Raw genomic sequence first — 23,734 nt, forward strand, 5'->3', positions numbered from 1 at the left:
GGTTGAAAGTAGTAGCCTACCGTGGAAAACTCGCAAATGAGCAAGTATGGGTGCTCATGTTCAGATTGGTGTGAAACCCTCCCAAGATCTCTGGCCTCATGGGGCCGGATTAAAATCACGAAACATTCTTATGAATACAATTCTTAACCTACATTTTCTTCTTCTTCTTCTTTTTTTACTTAAAAAAATAATACAATCTCGTTGGAACATATAAGGATCATAACCTTTTGTTTATCACATGGCTTGTTTTTTTGCTACATTTCTAAACCTTATGTAAAAATCGTATTGGATTTTTCACAGTCAATCACATTTCTATGCGTTTACATCATATGAGCATATTCATAATTCTTGAGATGCCATTCCAATCGTTGCATTATATTACAAACGATTATACGTGTAACTTTCATTTTCCTCAGTGAGGCAAAAAAACCAACAACAAAAACTTAACATTTAACTGCCGCTCAGGGTTAGTTTTGGGCCACCGAGCGCCCACTAGAGGATACATTTCTCCCTGCAGAGACATATTGCCAGAGGGCGGGGTTTCTCTTAAATCACTAACGTAAGAACAGTCGTTATTTACATATGATCAGATTGGCTCTCTCTTGTCGCGACGCGAATATTTTGATGGACGTACGTTAGATTGTTCCACTGCAACAAAATAATAGAACAGTAAAAATCCTTTTATAATGAGTGTTTTATCGTTGGCCGATCATTTCTTAAGTCTGCAGCAGAATTAATCGTGGCAGAATGTTGCAGGCTTCAGGAAGTTGTATATTTGAATCGATTCAACGGGGGGAGATCGATCAAGTTTCCCATTTATTACAGCAGGATCGAGGCGTCTTAAAACAAAAAGGTGAGTATTTTGTTTTAAAGGGGTCTGAATTGATCCACGGTGACAGATGATGGCAGAGATTGCGCTGATCCTGTTAACATTTCGCCTTTATCTTCCTGATCCTATTCAGGTCAATAGAGCTTCTTGTAACTTAAGCTTTAATTGCTTTCTATTAAAGAAAGGACCTAAAATAGCAATGTTACAATGTTATAGCAGTAGTTTCAATAGCATGCTTCTTCCAGTCTGTTTCCGTCCGATTTAACTTACCTGTTACGCTTTGTGGTGTCCTAACTTACATGATGTAGGACACCACAAAGCCATTTGTAGGCTACCATGGGAACCAGCGGTGTTTTCTCCTAAAATACTATATAGTTTTTGTTAAAACTGTTAACACTGTAATCAAAACAAGATGAATTAAACGGACAAATATTCTAAAAGATTAATGCGGGAGATTTCACACTCGGTTTTACATTTGCAACTATAGTATTTTGACTGAAATTTGGATGAATAAATCTTTTGTACGGAAACATAGCCACTGCAAATTGAGTCTATCTGTACATTTTGAGCTCTGGTAAATGTAATAAATATGCTTGTAATTAAGTTAATTTATTTAAGCTCTAATTTATTTATTTTTTTACCTTTTACATAATGGGAAAGAGGATGTTAATAAACATATTATGTGTTTTATTGTACAATTGAGCATAACTGTCTGGATGCATTCAATGACAGAAAACTAATTATTGTTATAGAGTTATATATCTCGTTTTCTAGATTTACTACGAGTAATGCTTTAGCATGCCTAATATTGTTCTAGCTTACTATACAATAACTTTCAACACACTCAAATAATGTATATGATTAAGCGCTGTTACGCCCCATACGCATGATGCGGAAGTGATCGTCTGCGGCATAATTAAATTTTTTGGGTGAATTAACAACCCTTTAAAGGAAGTGTATGTAAGACTGGGTTTCCAAAAATGGTACTGCAATCACTTTCAAATGACTGTGGAGCAGTGTATCCCCTCTCCCCCTCCCCACTGACTCGAGGTTGCCAGATAGGCTGCAGGAACGTTTGTAGCTGCAGCTGTGGTAACTAGAGCAGATCTGGCAACCCGGAAACCGAAACACTACTGACTCCATGATTGGTCGATAGGTGGAGGGTGGAGCTTCAGGCCAAAACGCAACATGTCAACATCAAGATTGAGGGCTGCAACAACAACTTTTCATAGTCAACCCAATCATAGTTATTATGCATTGCTCCTTATGCGCTAAAGCCCAAGCACTGAATGAAAACCGGTAGCCATACGTTACACTGAAGCCATTTGCTAGTGCGTTTTATTTTGCTAAAAGAAACGCATCCTATATGATTGATCACAAAATAAATGTATGTTATTATAAATTACATCTGCACAATCTTATACGAATGTACAAGTGAACTTGAACTAAGTTACATGCACGAGTCATGCGTGACTCATGTTGTGCATGCGCTCTTCCTGCATCAACGCAATGGAACACACAGCAAATAATATGACAGTCCCAATCATTTTCATTATTAGTTGTGCATTGCTGTTGGAGCTGCACGCTGAAGCTGATCACCGCCACGCTTTTACCACCGCCCGCCTCTAACGTTAATTATTAACCAAATGCATCCTTTATGAGATACATCAGCTATAGATAGGCCTGCACAAAATAAACACAATATTACAACTTACATTTGCACAAAACAAAAGGCTGCGAATGCACATGCAAACTTGCAGTCATGATGAAGGTGTAACTCCAGCTGTAAAATGGTCCCAAACATAACTCGGGCACGCTCGCTTCATTTTTCCTCCCATTTCGCGGTTGAGCCGAACGCAAGCGCATGACCCTGCTTAATCGATGATCGATTAATCGTTGACATCCCTATAGTCAACAACTTTTTTTTTTCCCGCTTCTTAAAAGCAGCCACCTTTAAGGTTTGCACACTCTTGGCATTGTCAGTTGGCCTCATGAGGTAGGTACCTGAAATGGTTTTCCAACAATCTTAAAGGATCCCAGAGGTGTTGAGTACTTGTTGGTTGCTTTACTTTCACTCTCCGGTCCAATTCATCCCAAACCATCTCAAGTGGATTTACATCTGGTGATTGTGGAGGCCAGGTCATCTGATGCAGCACTCCATCACTCTCCTTCTTGAACAAATAGCTTTTATGTAACCTAGATGTGTGTTTGGGGTCCTGTTGTAAAACAAATGATGGACCCACTAAGTGCAAACCAGATAGGATGGCATGTCGCTGCAAAATGCTGTGGTTGCCATACTTGTTAAGTGGGGCCTCAAGCCACCAAAAGTGCCACCAGCAAAGCACCCTCAACACATTATCACACCTCCTTCTGCATGCTTCACAGTGGAAACCACACATTCAGGAACCGTCTATTCACCCTCTGTAAGTCTAATAAAGACACAGCAGTTAGAACCAATCTTAAATTTGGACTCATCAGACCAAATGCCAGTTTTCCATTGATCTAATGTCCATTCCTTGTGTTTTTTGGCCCATGCAAGTCTCTTCTGCTTGTTGTTCTTTCAAAGTAATGGTTTCTTTTACCATTGTCAGACCATGAAGGCCTGACTTGATCTCCGCTGAACAAAGAATGTTGAAACATTTCTGTAGGCTGTCTTCTGAGGTGCAGTAAATCGGCTGGTAATACTAATAAACTAATAAAAGCTCTTGGTCTTCCATTCTTGGGACAGTCCTCATGAGAGCCAGTTTCATTATAGTGTTTGATAATTTTGGCAACTGCACAAGGGGATAATGTTCAAAGTTCTTGAGAATTTTTTCCTGTCTTTTCTCTTTATTTAACTCAACTGAGTGTTTCTTGCCATAATATGGATTTGTACTATTGGCTCTTGTACCCACCATATTGTACCCAGTACCCACCCTTCCACTGCACTAGACAACTGATGGTCTAAACTAAGCATGCTAAGAAGGCTAGAAATGTCACATATGAACCCTTGACAAGGCACACCTGTGAATCGAAAACCATTCAGGTTACCTCATGAATCTGAGCCATGAGTGTGCCAAGCTTTCATCAAAGATAGATGTAGCTACTTTGGACAATCTAATACATAAAACTTTTTCTGGGTTGTTTTAACACCTATTTTCATAGTTTGGATGCATTATTAATGTACAATGTTAAAAACAATAAAAAATAAAATAAAGAAAAAACAGTGAAGGAAAAGTTGTCCAAACTTTTTGACTGGTATATGATAAGAATATTTTAACATTAACTAAAATTAATAAATGCTTGTAGTATTTTTTTGTTGTTAGTTCATGTTAACTAATGGAACCTTATTGTAAAGTGTTACCCTGCTAGGCATTAACATCATAAAACTCAGTAAAGCTCCTTTAAACAGTATGTATTGTGAAAAAACGCTATACAAATAAATTGACTTGACTTTTTAAAAACTGATGAGCAATACAGATACATCGATGAGAGATTATTTTATGTATACACCACTTTTCCACTGCAAATTTATGCATTCACCTAAAGGATTATTAGGAACACCTGTTCAATTTCTCATTAATGCAATTATCTAATCAACCAATCACATGGCAGTTGCTTCAATGCATTTAGGGGTGTGGTCCTGGTCAAGACAATCTACTGAACTCCAAACTGAATGTCAGAATGGGAAAGAAAGGTGATTTAAGCAATTCTGAGCGTGGCATGGTTGTTGGTGCCAGACGGGCTTATCTGAGTATTTCACAATCTGCTCAATTACTGGGATTTTTACGCACAAAGATTTCTAGGGTTTACAAAGAATGGTGTGAAAGGAAAAAACATCCAGTATGAAGCAGTCCTGTGGGCGAAAATGCCTTGTTGATCCTGGAGGTCAGAGGAGAATGGGCTGACTGATTCAAGCTGATAAAAGAGCAACTTTGACTGAAATAACCACTTGTTACAACCAAGGTATGCAGCAAAGCATTTGTGAAGCCACAACACACACAACCTTGAGGCAGGATGGGCTACAACAACAGAAGACTCCACCGGGTACCACTCATCTCCACTTCAAAAAGGAAAAAGAGGCTACAATTTGCACAAGCTCACCAAAATTAGACAGTTGAAGATTGGAAAAATGTTGCCTGGTCTGATGAGTCTCGATTTCTGTTGAAACATTCTGATGGAAGAGTCAGAATTTGACGTAAACAATGAGAACATGGATCCATCATGCCTTGTGCAGGCTGGTGGTGGTGGTGTAATGGTGTGGGGGATGTTTTCTTGGCACACTTTAGGCCCCTTAGTGCCAATTGAACATCGTTTAAATGCCACGGCATACCTGAGCATTGTTTCTGACCATGTCCATCTCTTTATGACCACTATGTACCCATCCTCTGATGACTGCTTCCAGCAGGATAATGCACCATGTCACAAAACTTGAATCATTTCAAATAGGTTTCTTGAACATGACAATGAGTTCACTGTACTAAAATGGCCCCCACAGTCACCAGATCTCAACCTAATATAGCATCTTTGGGATGTGGTGGAACGGGAGCTTCGTGCCCTGGATATGCATCCCACAATTCTCCATCAATTGCAAGATGCAATCCTATCAAAATGGGCCAACATTTCTAAAGAATACTTTCAGCACCTTGATGAATCAACGCCAAGTAGAATTAAGGCAGTTCTGAAGGGGAAAGGGGTCAAACACAGTATTAATAGGGTGTTCCTAATAATCCTTAAAGGGTTAGTTCACCCAAAAATGAAATTTCTTTCATTAATGACTCACCCCAATGTCGTTCCACACCCGTAAGACCATTGTCCATCCTCGGAACACAGTTTAAGATATTTTAGATTTAGTCCGAGGCCTTTCTGTCCTTTGAATGTAAGTGTATTCCCACCTGCTATCCACGTCCAGAAGGTAAAGAGAACATTATCAAAGTAGTCCACGTGTGACATCAGTTGGTTAGTTAGACTCTTTTGAAGCATCGGCAATACATTTTGATCCAAAAATAACAAAAAATACGACTTTATTCAGCTTTGTCTTCTCTTCCGCGTTTTTTTTTTCCAAACGTCAAATAAAGAATAAAACGGTCGCGAATCAGCAGATTGATTTGTGATTCATTTCGCCAATGTCACGTGATTTCAGCAGTTTGCCAGTCTGACACGCACTCCGAATCTTGAATAATGACCGTTTTATTCTTTATTTGAGGAACACAGAAGAGAACACAATGCTGAATAAAGTCGTATTTTTTGTTATTTTTGGACCAAAATGTGTTGTTGACGCTTCAAAAGGACAAAAAGGCCTCGGACTAAATCTAAAATATCTTAAACTTTGTTCCGAGGATGAACTGAGGTAGCCTAGAAATCTAGACGCACCCTAGCGGCAGCAAATTTAATCTGCCCGCAAGTGTCGTCTAGGAACTCTCAATACCCTTCTGAGCTGTATTCCCCTAACTCTTGCCGGACCAATCACATCGTGTATAGAGTCGGTGGGCGGGGCCATAATGACGACGGCCGAGTTGCGTTTGCGTGCTTCTAGTAAACACAGAAACTGGCGAACGGCGGCGGTCTTTCGAATCAGCTTTGACCGCGATTCTGGAAGACTTGGAGTTAAGCTTTTCTCTGAGAAAAGAACAAAAAACGGCACTGAAGTCATTCTTAAAAAGGGAAGATGTGTTCGGGGTTTTGCTGACCGGATACGGCAAATGTTTAATCTATCAACAAGCTCTGTTTCACCTTCGTTGCTCTGGTTGGTGGTAGCGCTATCCTATCGCGTGCAGAGGGAGTTTAGAGGGAGGGAAAGACAACCGTTTATCCCGCCCTTTGGATTGAGCCCTGTCTATGGTGAGTTTCCAGACCAAACATCTTGATGTGGGTCTGGCTTGTCAGGCTAGAACTGAGGTCTTACGGGTGTGGAACGACATTGGGGTGAGTCATTAATGACATCAATTTCATTTTTGGGTGAACTAACCCTTTAAGGTGAGTGTATTTTAGCAAGTTGTCAACTCATGTTTCGGGATAGTCACAAAAAACTTTTGTAAAGTTTTCTCATCTTCTCAGGTTGGGGAGGTTTCACAGCCCTCCACTTTGCTGCTCTCCATGGAAACCGGCCAGTGACTGAGCTTCTGCTGAACAGTGGTGCTGATCCAAACATCCCTTGTGATGCAGGACAAACTCCTTTTCACTTCGCTTGCAGGTACGGAAGACCTCATTCATCTTATTTGTATGATTTTTAATTAAAACATCCATCATAAACTCTGCTTCTCCTGAAAGCTCATAACGGCAATCTCATACGAAGAGGGCATACTGTACTGTTTTATTCTAACAGAAATGGCAACATTTATATCATGCACAAAATGATGCAGCATGGTGCAGACTTACACATAGTAGATGAGCAGGGGAAATCGTCTCTTCATCATGCAGTTGGTGGTGGAAGCGTGTAAGTAACTGAGCCTGTTACATTAGCAACAGTCAAAGTAACACAAAAACACTCAGGATTATGAAAAATAATTAGTTTTGTTTTGGTGTATGCTGCATACTATAATATTGCTCTATGTTCTTGTCACTGTCTTGTTTTCTTTCTCAGTATTGCCACGCAGTACCTGTGGGAGACTGGAATGTTCCGTTTCTCAGATGCAGATAACTATCAGGTCACTCCATTGCATTTGGCAGCTTCCACAGGCAATACTGATGTAGTGCGGTATCTCCTTAGAGCAAATGTAAGCACTTTTACTTTACAGCTCTGCTTGTAATTCTCTTACAGGGTACAACTAGGCTAAATAGCCACCAAAACACTGATGGGCAAATGCAGATTGGCTGAAAACTGCTAAAAATTGCTCCTATCACACTGAAACTTCATTGTTTTGGAATGTTTTTTTCTTTTCTTAATTTGTTTCAATGTTACTACTTTGTTAGAGATAGTTGTTTATTACCTAAGTTTAAGATTTACTTAATTGTAAACTAGAAAAGACTGTGATTAAAGAGACTTAATGCCCCTTTCACACTGCGATTCCGGCAAATACACAGATAATGCGACCCGGCATTTGTTCCCGGGCCGCTAGATTTGGTCCATTCACACAGCCAGCGAAATGCCGTAATATGTGCGCTTTCACACACAACGCTTAACGGTTCCGGGTCGAGTTGACACGTGACATCCTGATGTGACGTATAATGGCGAGCGATCTCAGCTTCAGCGCGGATAGTAAGGAGCTCCTTGGTCTCGACTTGTGTCCAGTTTGCGCACATTTCTGCTTGTTTAATTTTAGTTTCTTTTGTATACGAACACTCTCTGCGTTTAAAACACCGACTAGCTCTTCTGGCACTGCAGGGTTGTATTATTGAAAAAACAAGCTCTAGGAGTCGCATGATAACTACGTACACGTTGCGGCATTAGTTTCGGCTTTTGTTCACACAGCGCTCGTCCCGGGTCGAATACCGCAATATTACTAGGTCCCCGACCCGGGTCGAATTCGGTAATCAATGTCGGGACGTGGTTACTTTCACACAGAAGGCGACCCGGCAATGTTCCGGGAATATTGCGGGTCCGACGTGCAGTGTGAAAGGGGCTTTAGAATAATAGGCATTTGATGCAGTTTCACACACCACCTGCGGTTTCAACTCATGACCAAGAACAAACAAACACATTTGCAGAAATCTGTTGCTGCTCTGGGAAAACAAACTTCATTCAGTGTTTCTTTAACACTGAAAAATGTTATCTTTAACTCACAACCAAGAACACACTTATTTAGTGACATTGTTGTTTTTTTTGGTCCAAAAACAAAACCCTTAACCCGAACGAAGCTCGTTGATGGCTGTACTCTTGCTCTCGCTCTGCTTAATGTAAGCACGTGCTCATTCGGAAGAAGTGCCCTTTATGGCGTCATACAGTGCCATACTCTGAAAAAAACGTTCCAAAATGTATTAGAATCTCAAAGGAGTGTATTTGCCACAGAAATACTCTGTCATACGTCCAATCGTTTGTTTGTTTTTTAAGTTTTGGACATGTTTTGCACGAGAATCCAAATCTTTAAGTCGGAATGCATGCAACAGCTGGTTTATATGGTGCTTTATTGTCTTTTATTCAAGATGTTATCTGATTATATCTTTAAACAGAGATGCACAGCAGAAGCAGTTGACCACCAGGGGGCGACAGCACTTCACGTGGCTGCAGAGAAAGGCATGATTGAGGTGTGCTGGCTACTGTTGAAGAGTGGCGGACTCCACATTTTACACATGAAAAACCACACTGGCCTCACACCTCTTGACCTCTGTAATCAAGGGAATACTTTTAGGTCTGTTGAGAACCAATGAAAAATGTAAAGGCTCTAATTCTGATTATTTATCTTTCCAAGACTTTTTTAATTAAAAAAATTGCATGGTCAACACAGGAAAAAAACAAAGAATATTTCAATTAACCTGCGCTGCAATTAACATATAGCTTCAAATGGGGAATATACCTTCACATTTAAAGAAAATTATATACACCGACTAGGCATAACATGATTATGAATATTATGTCGGCCCCCCTTTTTGACTGCCAAAACAGCCCTGACCTGTCAAGTCATAGACTCCACCAGACCACTGAAGGTGTGCTGTGGTATCTGGCACCAAGACATTAGCAGCAGATCCTTTAAGTCCTGTAAGTTTCGAGGTGGGGCCTCCATGGATCGGACTTGTTTGCACATTCCACAGATGCTCGATTGGAACTCGTCACTACTCAAACCACTCCTGAAGCAGTTTTGCTTTGTGTCAGGGTGCATTATCCTGCTGAAAGAGGCCACAGCCACCAAGGTATACTGTTTCCATGAAAGGGTGTACATGGCTGCAACAATGCTTAGGTAGGTGTTACGTTTAAAGAAACATCCACATGGATGGCAGGACCCAAGTTTTCCCAGCAGAACATTGCCCAAAGCACCACAATGCCCACGCCAGCTTGCCTTCATCCCATAGTGCATCCTGGTGCGATGTGTTCCACAGGTAAGCGACACACACGCATCCAGCCATCAATGTGATGTAATAAAAAAAAAAATGTGATTCATTAAACCAGGCCACCTCTTCCATTTCTCCATGGTTCAGTTCTAATGCTCAAATGCCCATTAGTTTCAGGATGGACAGGGGTCAGTATGGGCACCCTGACTGGTCTGCGGCTATGCAGTCCCATACAAAACAAACTGATGCACTCTTTATTCTGACAACTTGGCCCTAGCCTAATATATCCCACCCACTAACAGGTGGCGTGATGAAGAGATAATCAGTGTTTTTCACTTCACCGGTCAGGGTTCAGGATGCTATGCCTGATCGGTGTATATATATTATTTTCAATTTGTTGGGATTATTTGTGTTTGGCCAGTAATCTAATTTTATATTGTTAACAGAATAAGATAAATTATCTACTTTTTTATCTCTTATTTTTGTGCAGACATCAGCAGCTCTCAAGTATTTTGACACATTTCAGTCAACGACCAAAAGATCTGATTCCTAAGGACTCATATGGTATAATTTTGGGGTTTATTGTATTATATTGTAGTGGTATTCAATGGCTGTAATGTTTATTCATGAAATGATCTGTTCCCCAGTGATGTACTTCTGGGTGCTGTTGTTACCATCTCTTAGCGGGGCAGCGGTTCTCATTATAGCTGCGGCTCTTGGTGAATATGGGGGTATCTTCTCTGCATTGCTTTTCCCCTGTATGGCAAAAGTCATTCTTTCTCAGTATCACAGACTGAGCAGCTTTCAAAGGTTAGAGAGTTGGGATTTGAAAATTGCATTATCACTGATAATAAAAGCAAATGTTGATGGCATTATAACCTTTTTACCCTTTGTTTTGGACTACAGGTTACCAAACCCTGTTTACCTGGGAACACTGACTGCAGGCCTAGTTCATTCTACAGCTTGTTTTCTCTATAAAATTGTACCTAATATCCTTTGCAGATATCTTATGTCGTCAACAACTTTTACAATTTGAATAATTTTGAATGTTTTGTGTCAAAGTTTCCTTAACTGCTCACGTTTTTGGCCAGCTCATACCCTCTTACACATTTCACTTATCCATTTTTGTGTGCTTGCTGGACTTTTTTGGAAAGTACTAAATCAGAACCCAGGACAACTCAAAGAAGCTGACACTGATTCCCGGTTTTCCAGCATAGGAGACCTGATGGAAGCCAGCCAGAGGCCAGACAGATTCTGTATTTACTGCGAGGTGAGCACGTCTCTTTAACCAGCACTGGGTCTGAATCTGTTTGCTGACTAACATACTTTGTTAATTTATTTACTGCATTAAAATTGTTTTGTTTGGAGGTTTGGATCACTAACCATTTTTGGATGGTTAAACAGATCCTTTAAGTACAAATAAAACATTTAATTCATTATTATCTTTTTTATAACATTTCACTTATTAACTTAACATTATTATTTGTATTATTATTATTAATAATAATAATAATAGAATTGTAATATTTTGATTAACCCTCATTTCTGTGGAGGGATGTATCATCAACCATTTTTGGATGGTTAAACAAATCTAATTTAAAAAAAAAAAGTAAATCTAATGAATTATTATTATTAATAAATTGGATATAATTGGAAATATTATTAGATTATATTTATGAGATTATTTAGTTGTAATTATTAGCTCTGGATCATATTCTAAGGATTAGCTAATTAACATATTTTGAGATTTAATGTATTTACTTTATAGTTTATTTTTTGGTTGGCTACATTTTTTAAATAATATAATTATATAATTATTATAATTAATAATTGATAATAAAAAAGCCCATTTCAAAGCTGCACAAGCTATTCTCTTTCAGCTTATTCAAGTGGACAATTGCAAACACTGCCGTTTGTGTGACATGTGCATCCAAGACTACGACCACCACTGCCTCTTTCTCAATCAATGTGTTGGACGAGACAACCACCGCATCTTTATCCTCTTCATCATGTCCATGATAATGGCTCATCTAATCTTCATCCTCAGTGCCGTTTACTACCTCAACATGAAACTCTCAGGCTTGCAGCTGTCTGACTGGGTCTCAGTGATGGGAAGAGAGGCCTGGGTCGTCCTGCTGGCTCTGCTCAACATTCTTTCTCTAATATGGGTAGGATGGTTGCTAGTTGAGCAGCTTGATGCCATTTCCATGGGAACCACCACCTACTTTAGGCGGTATGACCACAAGGTGCCTTCTAAAAGACAACGGTTGGGAACAGTCCTCTCTTTTCTGCTTGAAGGGAAAAGAAGACGGGAGCACAGTCAGTCTTTTAACATATAGAGACTTTTTGAAACTATAAAGCAACATCACAGTTTAGTCTGTATCTTGTTGTTTAGCTGGAATATACTACACAACTGTATGTAGATTTTGTCCAGTCAAATAGTGTATGATGGGCACTGATTCCATTTATATTATACAATTTAAAACAGGGGTGTCAAGCGTAGCCCGTGGCCCGAAAACAGATTGTGTCCGAACTGGCCCGGGAGATGATTGATGAAAAATAATGGAAAATAGAGCCGTTGACACTGGTCAACCCAACCGGTTGTAAATCGGAACGGCTTTATTTTGCCCGATCTCTATTCCAGACTTGCACACAAACTGCTTTGCAATAATTTCCCAAAATGTAATTTGTGTGGGAATATTACGAAGTCTGTAAACAGAATGTTAACACAGGCTAGAGACAGGATATGCTAAAGAGAAACACAAAGAGAACAAAGACACGCCAGCTGAGCAAAAAGTACCAGGCACAGAAAGCTCACTGTTCATGAAATATTGGAAGGAAAAATATAAATATTGAGAGTAGTTTTGATTGCATTTTCTTGAAGGTGCACTATGTAAATCGTTTTCAGTAAAATATACAAAAACCACTAGGCCAGTCTTATAGTTCAACTATTTGTAAACCGTGAGAAAATTCCCTTTTTGACCAAGGAACCAGGACGTGTGAGGGCGTCACCTGTTAGTGGCATCATATCTGCGTTACCCTTGGCTTCTGGTTCTCTTTCAAGCATAAGTTTCGGTGTCTCACTATGGGATACGCCCCTTCCGCGAATTCCTCAGAAACCCTATTACATTACGCCAGCCCCAATTGGCTGGCAGACGTGAAGTTGTGTCTGGGAGTGGCCTCCCCTCCCTCAGTATAATGGGGGCGACACAACGTCACTTACGAAAAAAACTCTTCTAGCTTCACACCAGAAGCCGAAGCCTTTTGAAGAAATCTTGAAAACAAACTTCTAGACGAACTACTGGCCACCACGCTGTTTTTCATCTGGCTCCTTCAATGTGCATCCCAGCCGATTGCAAGGATAGTTCTATAACAACGATGGCTGCAGCAATGCAAACTATCCCGGCTAGCGCAGGAGAGTCGTTGCGACTCTGTTCATGGGGGAATAAAATTTCATGCAAGGACACACACCAGGTCTGCTCTTCATGTCTCGGCCTGAAACATGCCCAATTGGCGATCGAAAACCCAGCTCCTGTGAACACTGTGCATGCTTACCATGAAGAGCCTTCGACGCAGGCTAGCACGCCAAGCAAGCCTGTCAGGCCAAGATCCCCTCATGTCAACTAGCCCTGTTCCAGCTGCCACTCAGGTAAACATTCCTGTAGTAGAGCTGCCCGTCACGGCAGCTTTATCCTGGGGTGAAAAGCTTGATGTCTGTGTCCCTCTGCCTAGCGTGCTCAGCACAGACGAGGATGAGGACACAGTCGATTTAGAGGAAGAGGGACAATCTGATTATCTTCTCTCTGAAGAAGAGGAAGATTTCGAGGACTCCCCCTTCCTTCCCCCTGCGCACTCGGCACAACTCCTCGCTGCGGCGGGAACCACAGAAGAGGCAGGTAGTGCACCATCCTCTCCGCTTCTCAGTGTTGATCTGCAAGATGTGTGCAAACGCGCTGCAGATAAACTAAATATTCTGTGGCCCACCGTGGTAGCGGAGACTGCAAAGTCTCGCTACGAGGGCAAGAGGCTGCCGAAAGAGCGAAATTGGCACCAAATTAGCTCCTTCCAGTATTTCCAGAGTTCCTGGAGGAGGTTGCTGTGACCTGGAAGGACAAAAAGTTCACCAGTAAGATGCCAGTGCAGGGAGGATCCCCTCCACCCTGCCTCTGGATGCCCTGCCTCTGGATGCCTTCTCCGAATACCCCCCCATGGAGCCACTAGTTGCCGCACACTTACACCCAAAGCGCACGGCTGCTGCAAATCCGACTCTACCATCTAAAGCGGACAGATTCCAGTCGAGCATGACGGAACACGCTTACAAAGCAGTCGCTCTCTCTGTCAGGGCTTTGAATGCGATCTCTATGCTAACCGCATACCAAGCGGAGCTGCAGGACAAAGGGTCGACCATGCCAGGTCAGACACATTGGGGACAGGAGCTTCAAAAGTTCAGTGTTCGACAAGGAACGAGTTTAGAAGTTCCCACTTCCAGATGTTCTTTGTGGAAAACAGAGCCCGGCCAGGCCAGGGGAAACAAAGCTGTGAAAAGAATGAGAAACGGTGTAATGGTGCACACCCACCCACTAGTCACAAGAACTTTCTTTGTTCAAAACTCAATAAAGTTTTCACTGTACCTCCAAAACATGTTGAAAAACATAATGCCACAAAAAATATTGCAAAACACATTAACAGAACACAATATAACATCTCCTCGGGGGGGTTATCTCATATCAGGGACTGTCACTGGACTCTGACATTCAGAGCATGACTGTCGAAGGACAGGGTGGTAAAATTTACTCGATGCCTGGCTGAATTTCAGATGCAAAAAAGTGTCTCTTTCCGCACATGCCTCAGGCTACTGGGACTGATGGCCTCAGCCCTGATAGTCATTCCCTTGGGCAGATTGTTCATGAGAGAATTTTAATTCTCTGAGGTTTGATCCACTACGGCACTCTGTGCGAGTGACGTCAAAGGCGGTCTTGGCAAGGGGTACCCATGGGCGTGGTTCGAGTCAGGAAAGTCATAACAACGGACGCTCCATTGTCAGGTTGGGGGGGCATTCACAAGGGCAGGATAGTGAATGGGAGATGTTATCATCTAGCCAATCTTCACATAAATTATCTGGAAATGCTAGCCGTTTTTCTGACGCTGAAGCATTTTCTTCAGATGATGACAGATGACTGATGACAGATGATCAACAGTACAAACGGAGTCCTAAACGGAGAGCTTGTTTGTATATTCATTCACCTTCACAATTTTTCTCAAAAATGATGATCATGTTGACTAAGTACTCTGTGTATCATTAAATTCTTTTATTTTTTTACAACACCTGCAAAGATCGTTTATTCAAGCACGCGTGCAGACAGGGTTGCCAAATTTTTAGCGGAAAAAAATTGTGTTTGGGGTGTAAAATGTGTTATTTTGGCAAGTTTGCCTCCTAAAATGAACACTCATGGGTCTATATATCACATTATAGTCGCTTCAACCCGTGGACATAGAAAACAACCCGTGGAAAAAAACGTGGACTTGGCAACACAATGCAGTTGAGCTCTGTTGACATTTGAAAATCCGTCGCTTCGTTGCTTTAATTGGTTGTAGGTCTCTCCAATTAAGGTCTTTCCTGGTTCGGTTGAAACACACCCCATAATCACAGCCCAATGGAGCAGTTTCAGACTCATATTCTGACTAGAATTGAGTATGACCACGTCAGGCTAGTTCAAGACACCACTGCTGTTAGCTCTGGCTTCAGCAAAGCGCGTAAGCGAGATTCATGCACTTTTGGTGCATTCAGCGTGCATGCAATTCATGCCTGTGGATGCAGGAGTAATTCTGAAACCTAATCCTGCATTTATGTCCAAATTAATTAATGCTATCATCCCTCTTGAGTTGAGAGCTCTCTCCCCACTGCCTTTTGCTTCATTTGAACAGCAAAAGTTAAATGTGTTATGCCCAGTGTGCGCTTTACGCATTTACATAGAAAACCACGTACAGGGAAGCCGATTAATAAACAGCGTTCATCGCACTGGTTGGTGGAGGTGATTTTGTTGGCATATTACAGTAAGGGTCTTGTTCCTCCATCTGTTTTACGTGCACACTCAAAGAGGGGAATGTCAACTTCGTGGGCTCTATTAAAAGGAGTCACGATACAGGATATTTGTGAAGCGGCAAGTTGGTCTTCGCCCCATACATTTGCAAGATTCTATAAACTCGCTCAAACTTTAGCACATGCGGTATAGAGCGTAGGAACATGAGTCGTGAGTTATCAATCATGACTCATTCAGCCCTGGATACAGTAATTGGTTGGCTGGAGACTTTGAATGCAGGCTATCTGGCAATACAGGAGTTACGATATCCCATAGTGAGACACCGAAACATATGCTTGAAAGAGAACAATAGGTTACTTGCATAACCCCGGTTCTCTGATAGCATTAAGTGAGGTGTCTCACCAGATCACCCTCCTTGCTGTGTAAAGCGAGGAAGAGGTATGCTTGTTTTGAATGTCGTAAGTGACGTTGTGTCGCCCCCTTTATACTGAGGGAGGGGAGGCCACTCCTAGACACAACGTCATGTCTGCCAGCCAATTGGGGCTGGTGTAATGTAATAGGGCTTCTGAGGAATACGTGGAAGGGGCATATCCCATAGTGAGACACCGAAACGTATGCTTGAAAGAGAACCGGGGTTACGCAAGTAACCTATTGTTTTATTTAGCACAAACGTTTACTCTTACTGCAGTGTGCAGCGAGTGTTATAACAGCTGCTGAGAGTAATGTCATAATATCATTTTCAACACACTCAGATGTATCTAATATGATAAACAGAGTTGTTTCCTCATACTCCTGACTGAAAAAACAGAAATGGCACTGGCGATTATTTAATAAAATAAATAATTTTTGAATGTGGTGTCTTCTTGACTGAGAAAAGACAGAACATTTATTTTTGTCTCATGGGGATAAAAGACAACAACAGCTCCCAGAATGCACTTGCTTTGCTGCCCTACGAGGCCACTCCCAAAGCCACCGCTACTGGATTACTGGATCACTTGCCCACTGCAGCAATCGTGTTAGTTTTCATAAAATTATAAGTTCAATAATATTTTTGAAAGAACTAAGTGTTTTTAGCTAAGAATAAACAAAAAAGGTTACACAGTGTAGCTTTAAACAAAGAAAAAAAAATTGTAACTGGTATCATCTAATCGGCTAATTTACTTGTAAAAAAAAAGATCTGAATTACTCACGACAAATTATATTCGGCTCATCCCTAATAAAACAATATAATAAAAAATGATGAATTCTTTTCACTTTCATTTTTCTTCTCAGAGCAGTGTTTTTTTCTATTTTTCTTTAGTTTGTATGGAAAATATTAATGTAGGCTAATTGTCAGCGCAGGTTTAAAAAATATATTTTGGCTTGCACATGGTTAAAAAAAAATCCATCCTGACTGCAAGCTAAAATTAGTTTGACACCCCTGATTTAAAAAACAAAAGAAAATAATTTTGACTCCCATAGTTTGTAAGAAAAAAGCTAAAAAACAAAAAACACCAAAAAACATATTACCTATATTAAAAATGTTGGTAATAGTGCTTGAATTAAACAAAGGTCACTGTTGGTTTTCCACTCCCATAATAGGATTCTGTGCTTTACATTTTTTATATATGTGAAATATTTTAAATAAACATCTTTGTGAAAATGTATACATTTCGATTTCTCATTTTTAGCATTTATTTTTAAGTAAAACATAATGGATGAATGAAAAAAGGATAAAACAACACTGAAAACAAGATAGCCAGTTATTCATTGGCATAACTGTTTTTATTATTATATAAAACAAAGATTTGAAACATTATTTAAACTGGTTTAACACCATATATAAGTAATTCTTGATCAGAGCATAATGACAACTTCTTTTCCGGGTGCAGACTGCATTAGGATTGAGAAGCGCTCGCGCTGCGTTCCCAGCCCTGCTTTTAAGATGGGTGTCCACCATGAATCATCTGTGAGGCTTGTGTAGTCTGCTGCTAATTTTACATTGATTTTCCTGCAGTAATACCATTCAGTGGGGGAATCTGCAGACCTATATCATTGGTCTAAATGACATGGCAGTGAATAAATGCATTTTGTTACAACTGTGGCAGAATCCTGCTAATGCAGGAGAGCATATTCAACATCCAAGTCTAGGGTTTGATCCAGGACAGGTCAATTATTGTATTTTCTCAGATGCCATTTGTGTATAAGGTATGCGATTCCCTATCTTAGTCACTTATCACATGCTCACCTTCAGTCCTTCTCGATAATTCTGTCTAATTGCCAATTTATTTGGTCCCACGCTAGGCTTGTATTTTAATGAGTGTTGTAGGCTTATACTTTGAGTCTGAATTAAATATGTAATTGCCTTTTTTATATGTTAATTTCAAAAAGAATGTTCCTCTTGTATCAGTCTACTCTTAATATTACATGATTTCAGGGCAAGCACACAGCTTACATTGCCTAAGCTGACTTGATTTGGATCATTGTTGCTCTTCATTTATTGTATTTGTTCACTTAGTACCAATAAGAATTGCACAAAATGTGTAAAACCATTATAGACAGCATCCTACATATGAGGCCATAATACGGAGCACATGTGAACTGCACTGCTGTTTTCACTTCTGCATTAGCAGTCGTTATTTCCTTAGATGTCTCGGTCAGTCTACCAACTTTTGTGTATTTTTTACACTTCTCGGCTTTTGGATATTTCCCCTTTATAATGCAGCTGAGCGCAAGATGTGAATTCATTGGCAGCAAATATGTAAATACTGACCTCATAGTGTTTGTGTTAGAGATATGGATTACCGAGTACTTTTCTCTTGAGAACCACTGAGAGTTTTGATGATGTGGAAAAATGATTCTTTAAGTTGTTGCTTTATTAGATCTGGATTTAGTCCTGACTTGGCAAAATCATTCTCCTCTCAGTTCCTTAAAGGATCGGGTGGGAGTCTCTTGGTAGATGTCACATTGATGAACTATAAACTTATAACTATAGTTCTCCTTTTACTCACACAGACACAGATATGAAGCAGTTTGTTTCAAATGTCATATGAAGATGCTCAATTGTAAGCCCAAATGTACTACTCTGAGTGTTCACCAAGGAGACGATGGAGATTTTTAGGTAATAGTTGACTTTAATATTCTTGTTTGACTGTAAGTGATTTAAATGGTAATTTTAGTTTGATTTCAACATTTCTTAAAACTTATGACTAACAGATGTCAATATTTTATGTAACATTTTTCATTAAGTAAGGCCTGAGAGCTTAAATGTTTGTGTAAAATTAAATAAGATTTTGAATTTTGAGTGTGATTTGGCTGAATTAAAAAGATCCAAAATGAGACAATGTGACACTTGTTGAACTAAATTATTTGTAACAGTAATACCATTTATATGACCCAGTACTATAGGCTTTATCTATTACTCTGAGCTTTTTAGATTTAAAAATAAATAAATATTGATTCTCAGATCTTCTGGCATATGGACATACAGACAAACATACCTTACAGACAAAACATTATTAATGTTGCTTGTTGTTGTGCAATAATATGTGTAAAATGGACACGAGAAAAGAAAAATAACAGTTTTGTGTTTTTATAAATTCATTATCAATGCAAACACTAGATGTTAATAATACTGTATGAATACCAATTTAAAGAAATTATTATTTACTCACCCAAACACATAGGATATTATTTTTCTATTTTATAACCCACAGGTGAAATTTTAATTATTTTTATGCAGCTCTAGTGACCACTTCCAAAAATTACAAAAGTGCCATAAAAAGCCCATATGAATTCTTCAGTACATTCCAATTTTTCTGAAGTCATATTTTAAGGCCAAAATTCTTTGTATCATTCTTCTGCTTTTGAAGTCTATGGCAGCCCATATAAGTGTTTGGTAAAAAGTTGTGAAATTTGGCACACGATAGCACCACTAACTTTCCAAAGTTTCACTTACATTTATATTAATATTAATAACTTTTGAACCGTAACAAATTTCTTTTTCCTCTGATTCCTTGGCTCAGTCCGATTCGATTGCACCCTGTCAAAACGCTATTTTGAATTTTCCACAAAAATCTTTTTTTAACTTTTTTCAAACTCTTCATAGATGGTTTGTCTGATTTTTACAAAAAATCAAATTAGATCATCTTCAGACCATGCTGGCAAATTTTTTTTATCAAAAGCTTTTTGATAAACCCAACCTTTCTTGAATAACGCGTAAACGAATTTTGACAAAGAGCAGGTAAATTATCTTATCGCCAACCTTTTAGCAGCATAACCTGAGGCTACAAGCAGTGTTTTGACACAGCGCCACTTATTGGTCCAGAGATATGAACAATATTTTTGCTTATAACTTATGAAAGATTTGGCCATAAATCATTAAATTAAATTCGATACTATGCTGCTGTATTTTATGAACACAGTGTATCGAATCTTGGAGCCTGAGAAGTTTTGTGTCAATCAATCAATTTACATGCTTATTACTTTGGATTTGGTTGACTTATTTTCACATTTCCTGAATCCTTGCTGAGTCCAATGATACCAAACACGCTATGTTTCGCTGTATGGTTTGCCCCACATTGTCCCACATTCGCGAGAAACCACTATAGGAAAATCGGAATCAGAGCAAGTTGACTAAATATGTAAGCCCAAATGTCACATTTTTGATTGTAAGTTGCAAAAAAAAAAATCAAAGTCGGACATGGGTCATTGCTCATACATGTAAATGTCTATAACTCCTAAACAAAATAAGATATTTTCACAGAATTTTACACACTTATATGATGGGACTGTAGGCCCACCACTGGTTGGGTGCTATAACTGAACAGAACATGAAATTAGCACTAACTACAGTACAGTATTTTGTTGTAAGATTCTATATTTTACAAACGCATTAGCATATCATTTCACAAAACTGAATTTTCCCTAGGTAGCCTATAGGGTGGTACGGGTAGGCTCGGAACCAGGGTCTAAATAATGAAATGAATTTCCGGGTAAAAAGTTCTATATATAAAAATGCATTAATCACACTTTTGGCACATGGCCATTTGCACTTTCCCGCCGGAACACGCTCCCTTAGCCGGGGCTGAGCGGCAGAAGAGCTGCATCTGCGTGACTTACTAGAGGAAAACGCAGTTGAGCAAACAATTATCAATTTAAACTAAAGTTTGGGGTCAATATGGTGGTCCTTACAACTTACCACAGATTCAGTGATCCATGGATAATGACGTGCAGCCAGGAATCGTGTTTCCCTGACATTTTTATGAGCCTGATTTCTACATTATTATTTATTGTCAGTCATCACATTTTTCGAGTGAATCCAGTATGTATATGTGGATGGGTCAGTGTATTGAAGCATGTATGTGGCCGCTTGACACGAATGGAAAACAAAAGTTTTATTCAAATTCTGAATATATTTTAGACCTATTAAAGCAGCACTGGGTAACTTTTGCTCTCGGGGTCCCTCTACAGTTGGGAAAAAATAATGTCCTCAACTGTCGTAAGCTATGTCGTCCTACAACAGGGGATGCCATCGCCCGTGCATTTGTTGACATGACAACCCTGATAGCCCTGGTGATGCGCGGGTCGTCTCATAACCCGCGGACCCCGTATGTCTATTTAATGGTCCCGGGTGCGGGGCGGGTTGTAAAAATATATACAGTGGTGCGGGGCGGGCCAAATAACTTCATAAAAGCGGCCCCGCGGGTTGGTGCAGCACTAACAGTTACCCTGAACACTGCAGGAGGAGTTCACATGCAGGTGTTCTTCAGGCGTCGCGTGTGAAATGTCTTCATCCCAGGTACAGTCAGTGGCATATGTTTCAGCATGTCAAATGAATATAATTTCATGGGTTTTATTTTTTTCAAACGCCAAATAATCGCGATGCTCACGTTTACAAGCCAGCGTCATTATAGTAGTCTATTGGTTACCGGTTAAGTGTGGGTGTTGGTGGAAGTGACGTATATGCCGTAAAGCAGTCGAATTATGTAGTTACCCAAAACTCGAAGTTGAAAAGTACGATTAAAAACGATACAGACCCCATCAAGCTTTGGTGAAAATATATTATAAAAAAAAAATATATTATAAAGGTTGAAAAGTTACCTAGTGCTGATTTAATACAAAATAAATAATAATTATATATTGCCCAGACAGCGTGCAAAGAGTGCTCCCTTTATAATCAAAGCGGTCACTCATTCAATAAACGCAATCTCACAAAGTTCCGCAGTGAAGCTGTTATACAATGAATCTCTTATTTTCACAATGTCTTCACTTACAGAGACGCGCGCTTGTTAACTGAACTCATTATGGACAAACACTCGAGCGGTGAGTGGATTCCAAGTTCAACTCCTGTGATTGACCAATTCCGTTGTAGATATCTACAAACCTGTCTGTGATTGGCTAAAGCGAAAACACGTTGGAAGTTTAATCATTTGATGAGTGCAAATACAGATACACACTGGATCATTTGCTAGCTCCTTTTCGCTAATAATAAGCGATTAGTACAAATTTGTACGGAGGATTACAGATACTAGACAAGCAGATATGAAAAGTTCTGTTGGAAAAGTTCCTGGAAAAAATTATTCTGGATAATTTCGGGGGAAACGGGGCTCTCATCATTTGTCATCAGGACCATGCCTTGAAGGTAGGCTATAGTCTACTCAAAAACATTTTTGGAACAGTGCCTTCCTCTGGGCAAATTTTACAATGAAATTTTAAAAAATGCTAACAACGATTATTCATTAGCCTGTTTTAAAGGGGGGATGAAACACCCAGTTTCAGTCAATCTCATGTCAATCTTGAGGACCTATGGAGTAGTATTGCATAAGTCATATCTCCAAAAAGTCTTTAGTTTTATTATATTTATAAAAGAAAGATAGGCTGTACAGAGTCTTTCCGGAAAAAAAACAAGCGCCTGGAGGCGTATCATGTGGGCGGAGCTAAAGAATGACGAGCACGCAGCTTCTGAAAGCTGACATCCTCAAGCGTGGAAAAGAAAACGTTACTCTAATAAACCATGGCTATCAATCAGATTCAACTAATACAGATATGATCCAGAATCGGATCCGGAGGATGAAATAAATTGAACAGGAGAAACAGCAGCAACAGGACGTCCGTCTCTGTGGTATGTAAGTTACTGTATTTAGTGGCCTGTCAACATTTGTGTGCGTTTACTCGTGGTTTATGATGACAAGATTTGGTTTATGGACTATTGTATGCGACTAAACCTTAGCAGTAGCAAGCAAAACGGTTTTGCGCGTCAGATATTGTATAAAAAAACAATGGAGTAACGTTAGCGCATTTGAATGAAGCACACTTTGTGAGAACGTCCCCTAGCCTAGCTTTATGTTTGGGTGGTTTTACAATAAACAAACTGACAAATTAGTCAGCTAAACAAATGTATTTAAACACACACCATAGCTTGCATGCTCCATTGATAAATTAACTAACGTATACACGATCGTGTTGTTTACTGATGTTTACTCACGCGACGATTGCCAACAACACAGACATTTGAAGCAGTTTTACTCACCGCCTGCTTCCAAAGCACGACCGTGAACCTTTATCGCTGGGACCGCTCCGTCAAAAACACACTTCTTGTTGATTTGGTGAAGTCCTGTGACAGCAGAGACCGTGGAGATCCACTATTGCGACACGACCGAAGTGTGATGTGACGCTTCTCGTCATTTCTGCGTTCAAATCGGTTCAGATGCAGCGCTGCCTTCCCGGAATGCTGTGCGGGCGCATTAAAGTTTGACGTCACCCATATGAATAAAGTGGAGTGCGGCTCGACATAAGTGTTGCACGGACGAGTGAATCTGCACCTGTGTTGTACATTTCCTCTCGCTCTAGTGCGCGCGCGCACCCTTCTGGGAGAAGAGCCCGTACGGTCCATACAAGGACCTTCCGCTCTGTCGACGTCAAGCGGACCCATACTCGAAAAAAACTCTTCGAAACTTGTGAGAAACCGGAAGGAGTATTT

The 23,734-nt window shown here is 40.0% G+C and overlaps 2 protein-coding genes across 2 annotated transcripts in view; both read left to right on the forward strand.

The window, feature by feature from the left end:
• Positions 1–574: 574 nt before the first annotated feature.
• Positions 575–15,972, forward strand: si:ch211-223a10.1 (uncharacterized). Its single transcript, XM_067420655.1, has 10 exons — positions 575–853; positions 6,866–7,001; positions 7,134–7,244; positions 7,392–7,524; positions 8,918–9,096; positions 10,224–10,297; positions 10,381–10,543; positions 10,640–10,722; positions 10,813–11,003; positions 11,614–15,972. The coding sequence occupies exons 1-10, from the start codon at positions 748–750 to the stop codon at positions 12,070–12,072; spliced, it is 1,635 nt and encodes a 544-aa protein (XP_067276756.1). The 5' UTR covers positions 575–747; the 3' UTR covers positions 12,073–15,972.
• Positions 15,973–16,790: 818 nt separating this feature from the next.
• The window catches only part of arhgap22a (Rho GTPase activating protein 22a), a 56,452-nt gene continuing 49,508 nt past the window's right edge, over positions 16,791–23,734 (forward strand). The window contains exon 1 of the mRNA XM_067420652.1: positions 16,791–18,874. Coding sequence (XP_067276753.1) covers positions 18,829–18,874 — 46 coding nt within the window. The 5' untranslated portion in view covers positions 16,791–18,828. The remainder of the gene's footprint in view (positions 18,875–23,734) is intronic.

This window comes from Pseudorasbora parva, chromosome 17 (assembly GCF_024679245.1).
Source record: "Pseudorasbora parva isolate DD20220531a chromosome 17, ASM2467924v1, whole genome shotgun sequence".
NCBI lineage: Eukaryota > Metazoa > Chordata > Actinopteri > Cypriniformes > Gobionidae > Pseudorasbora > Pseudorasbora parva.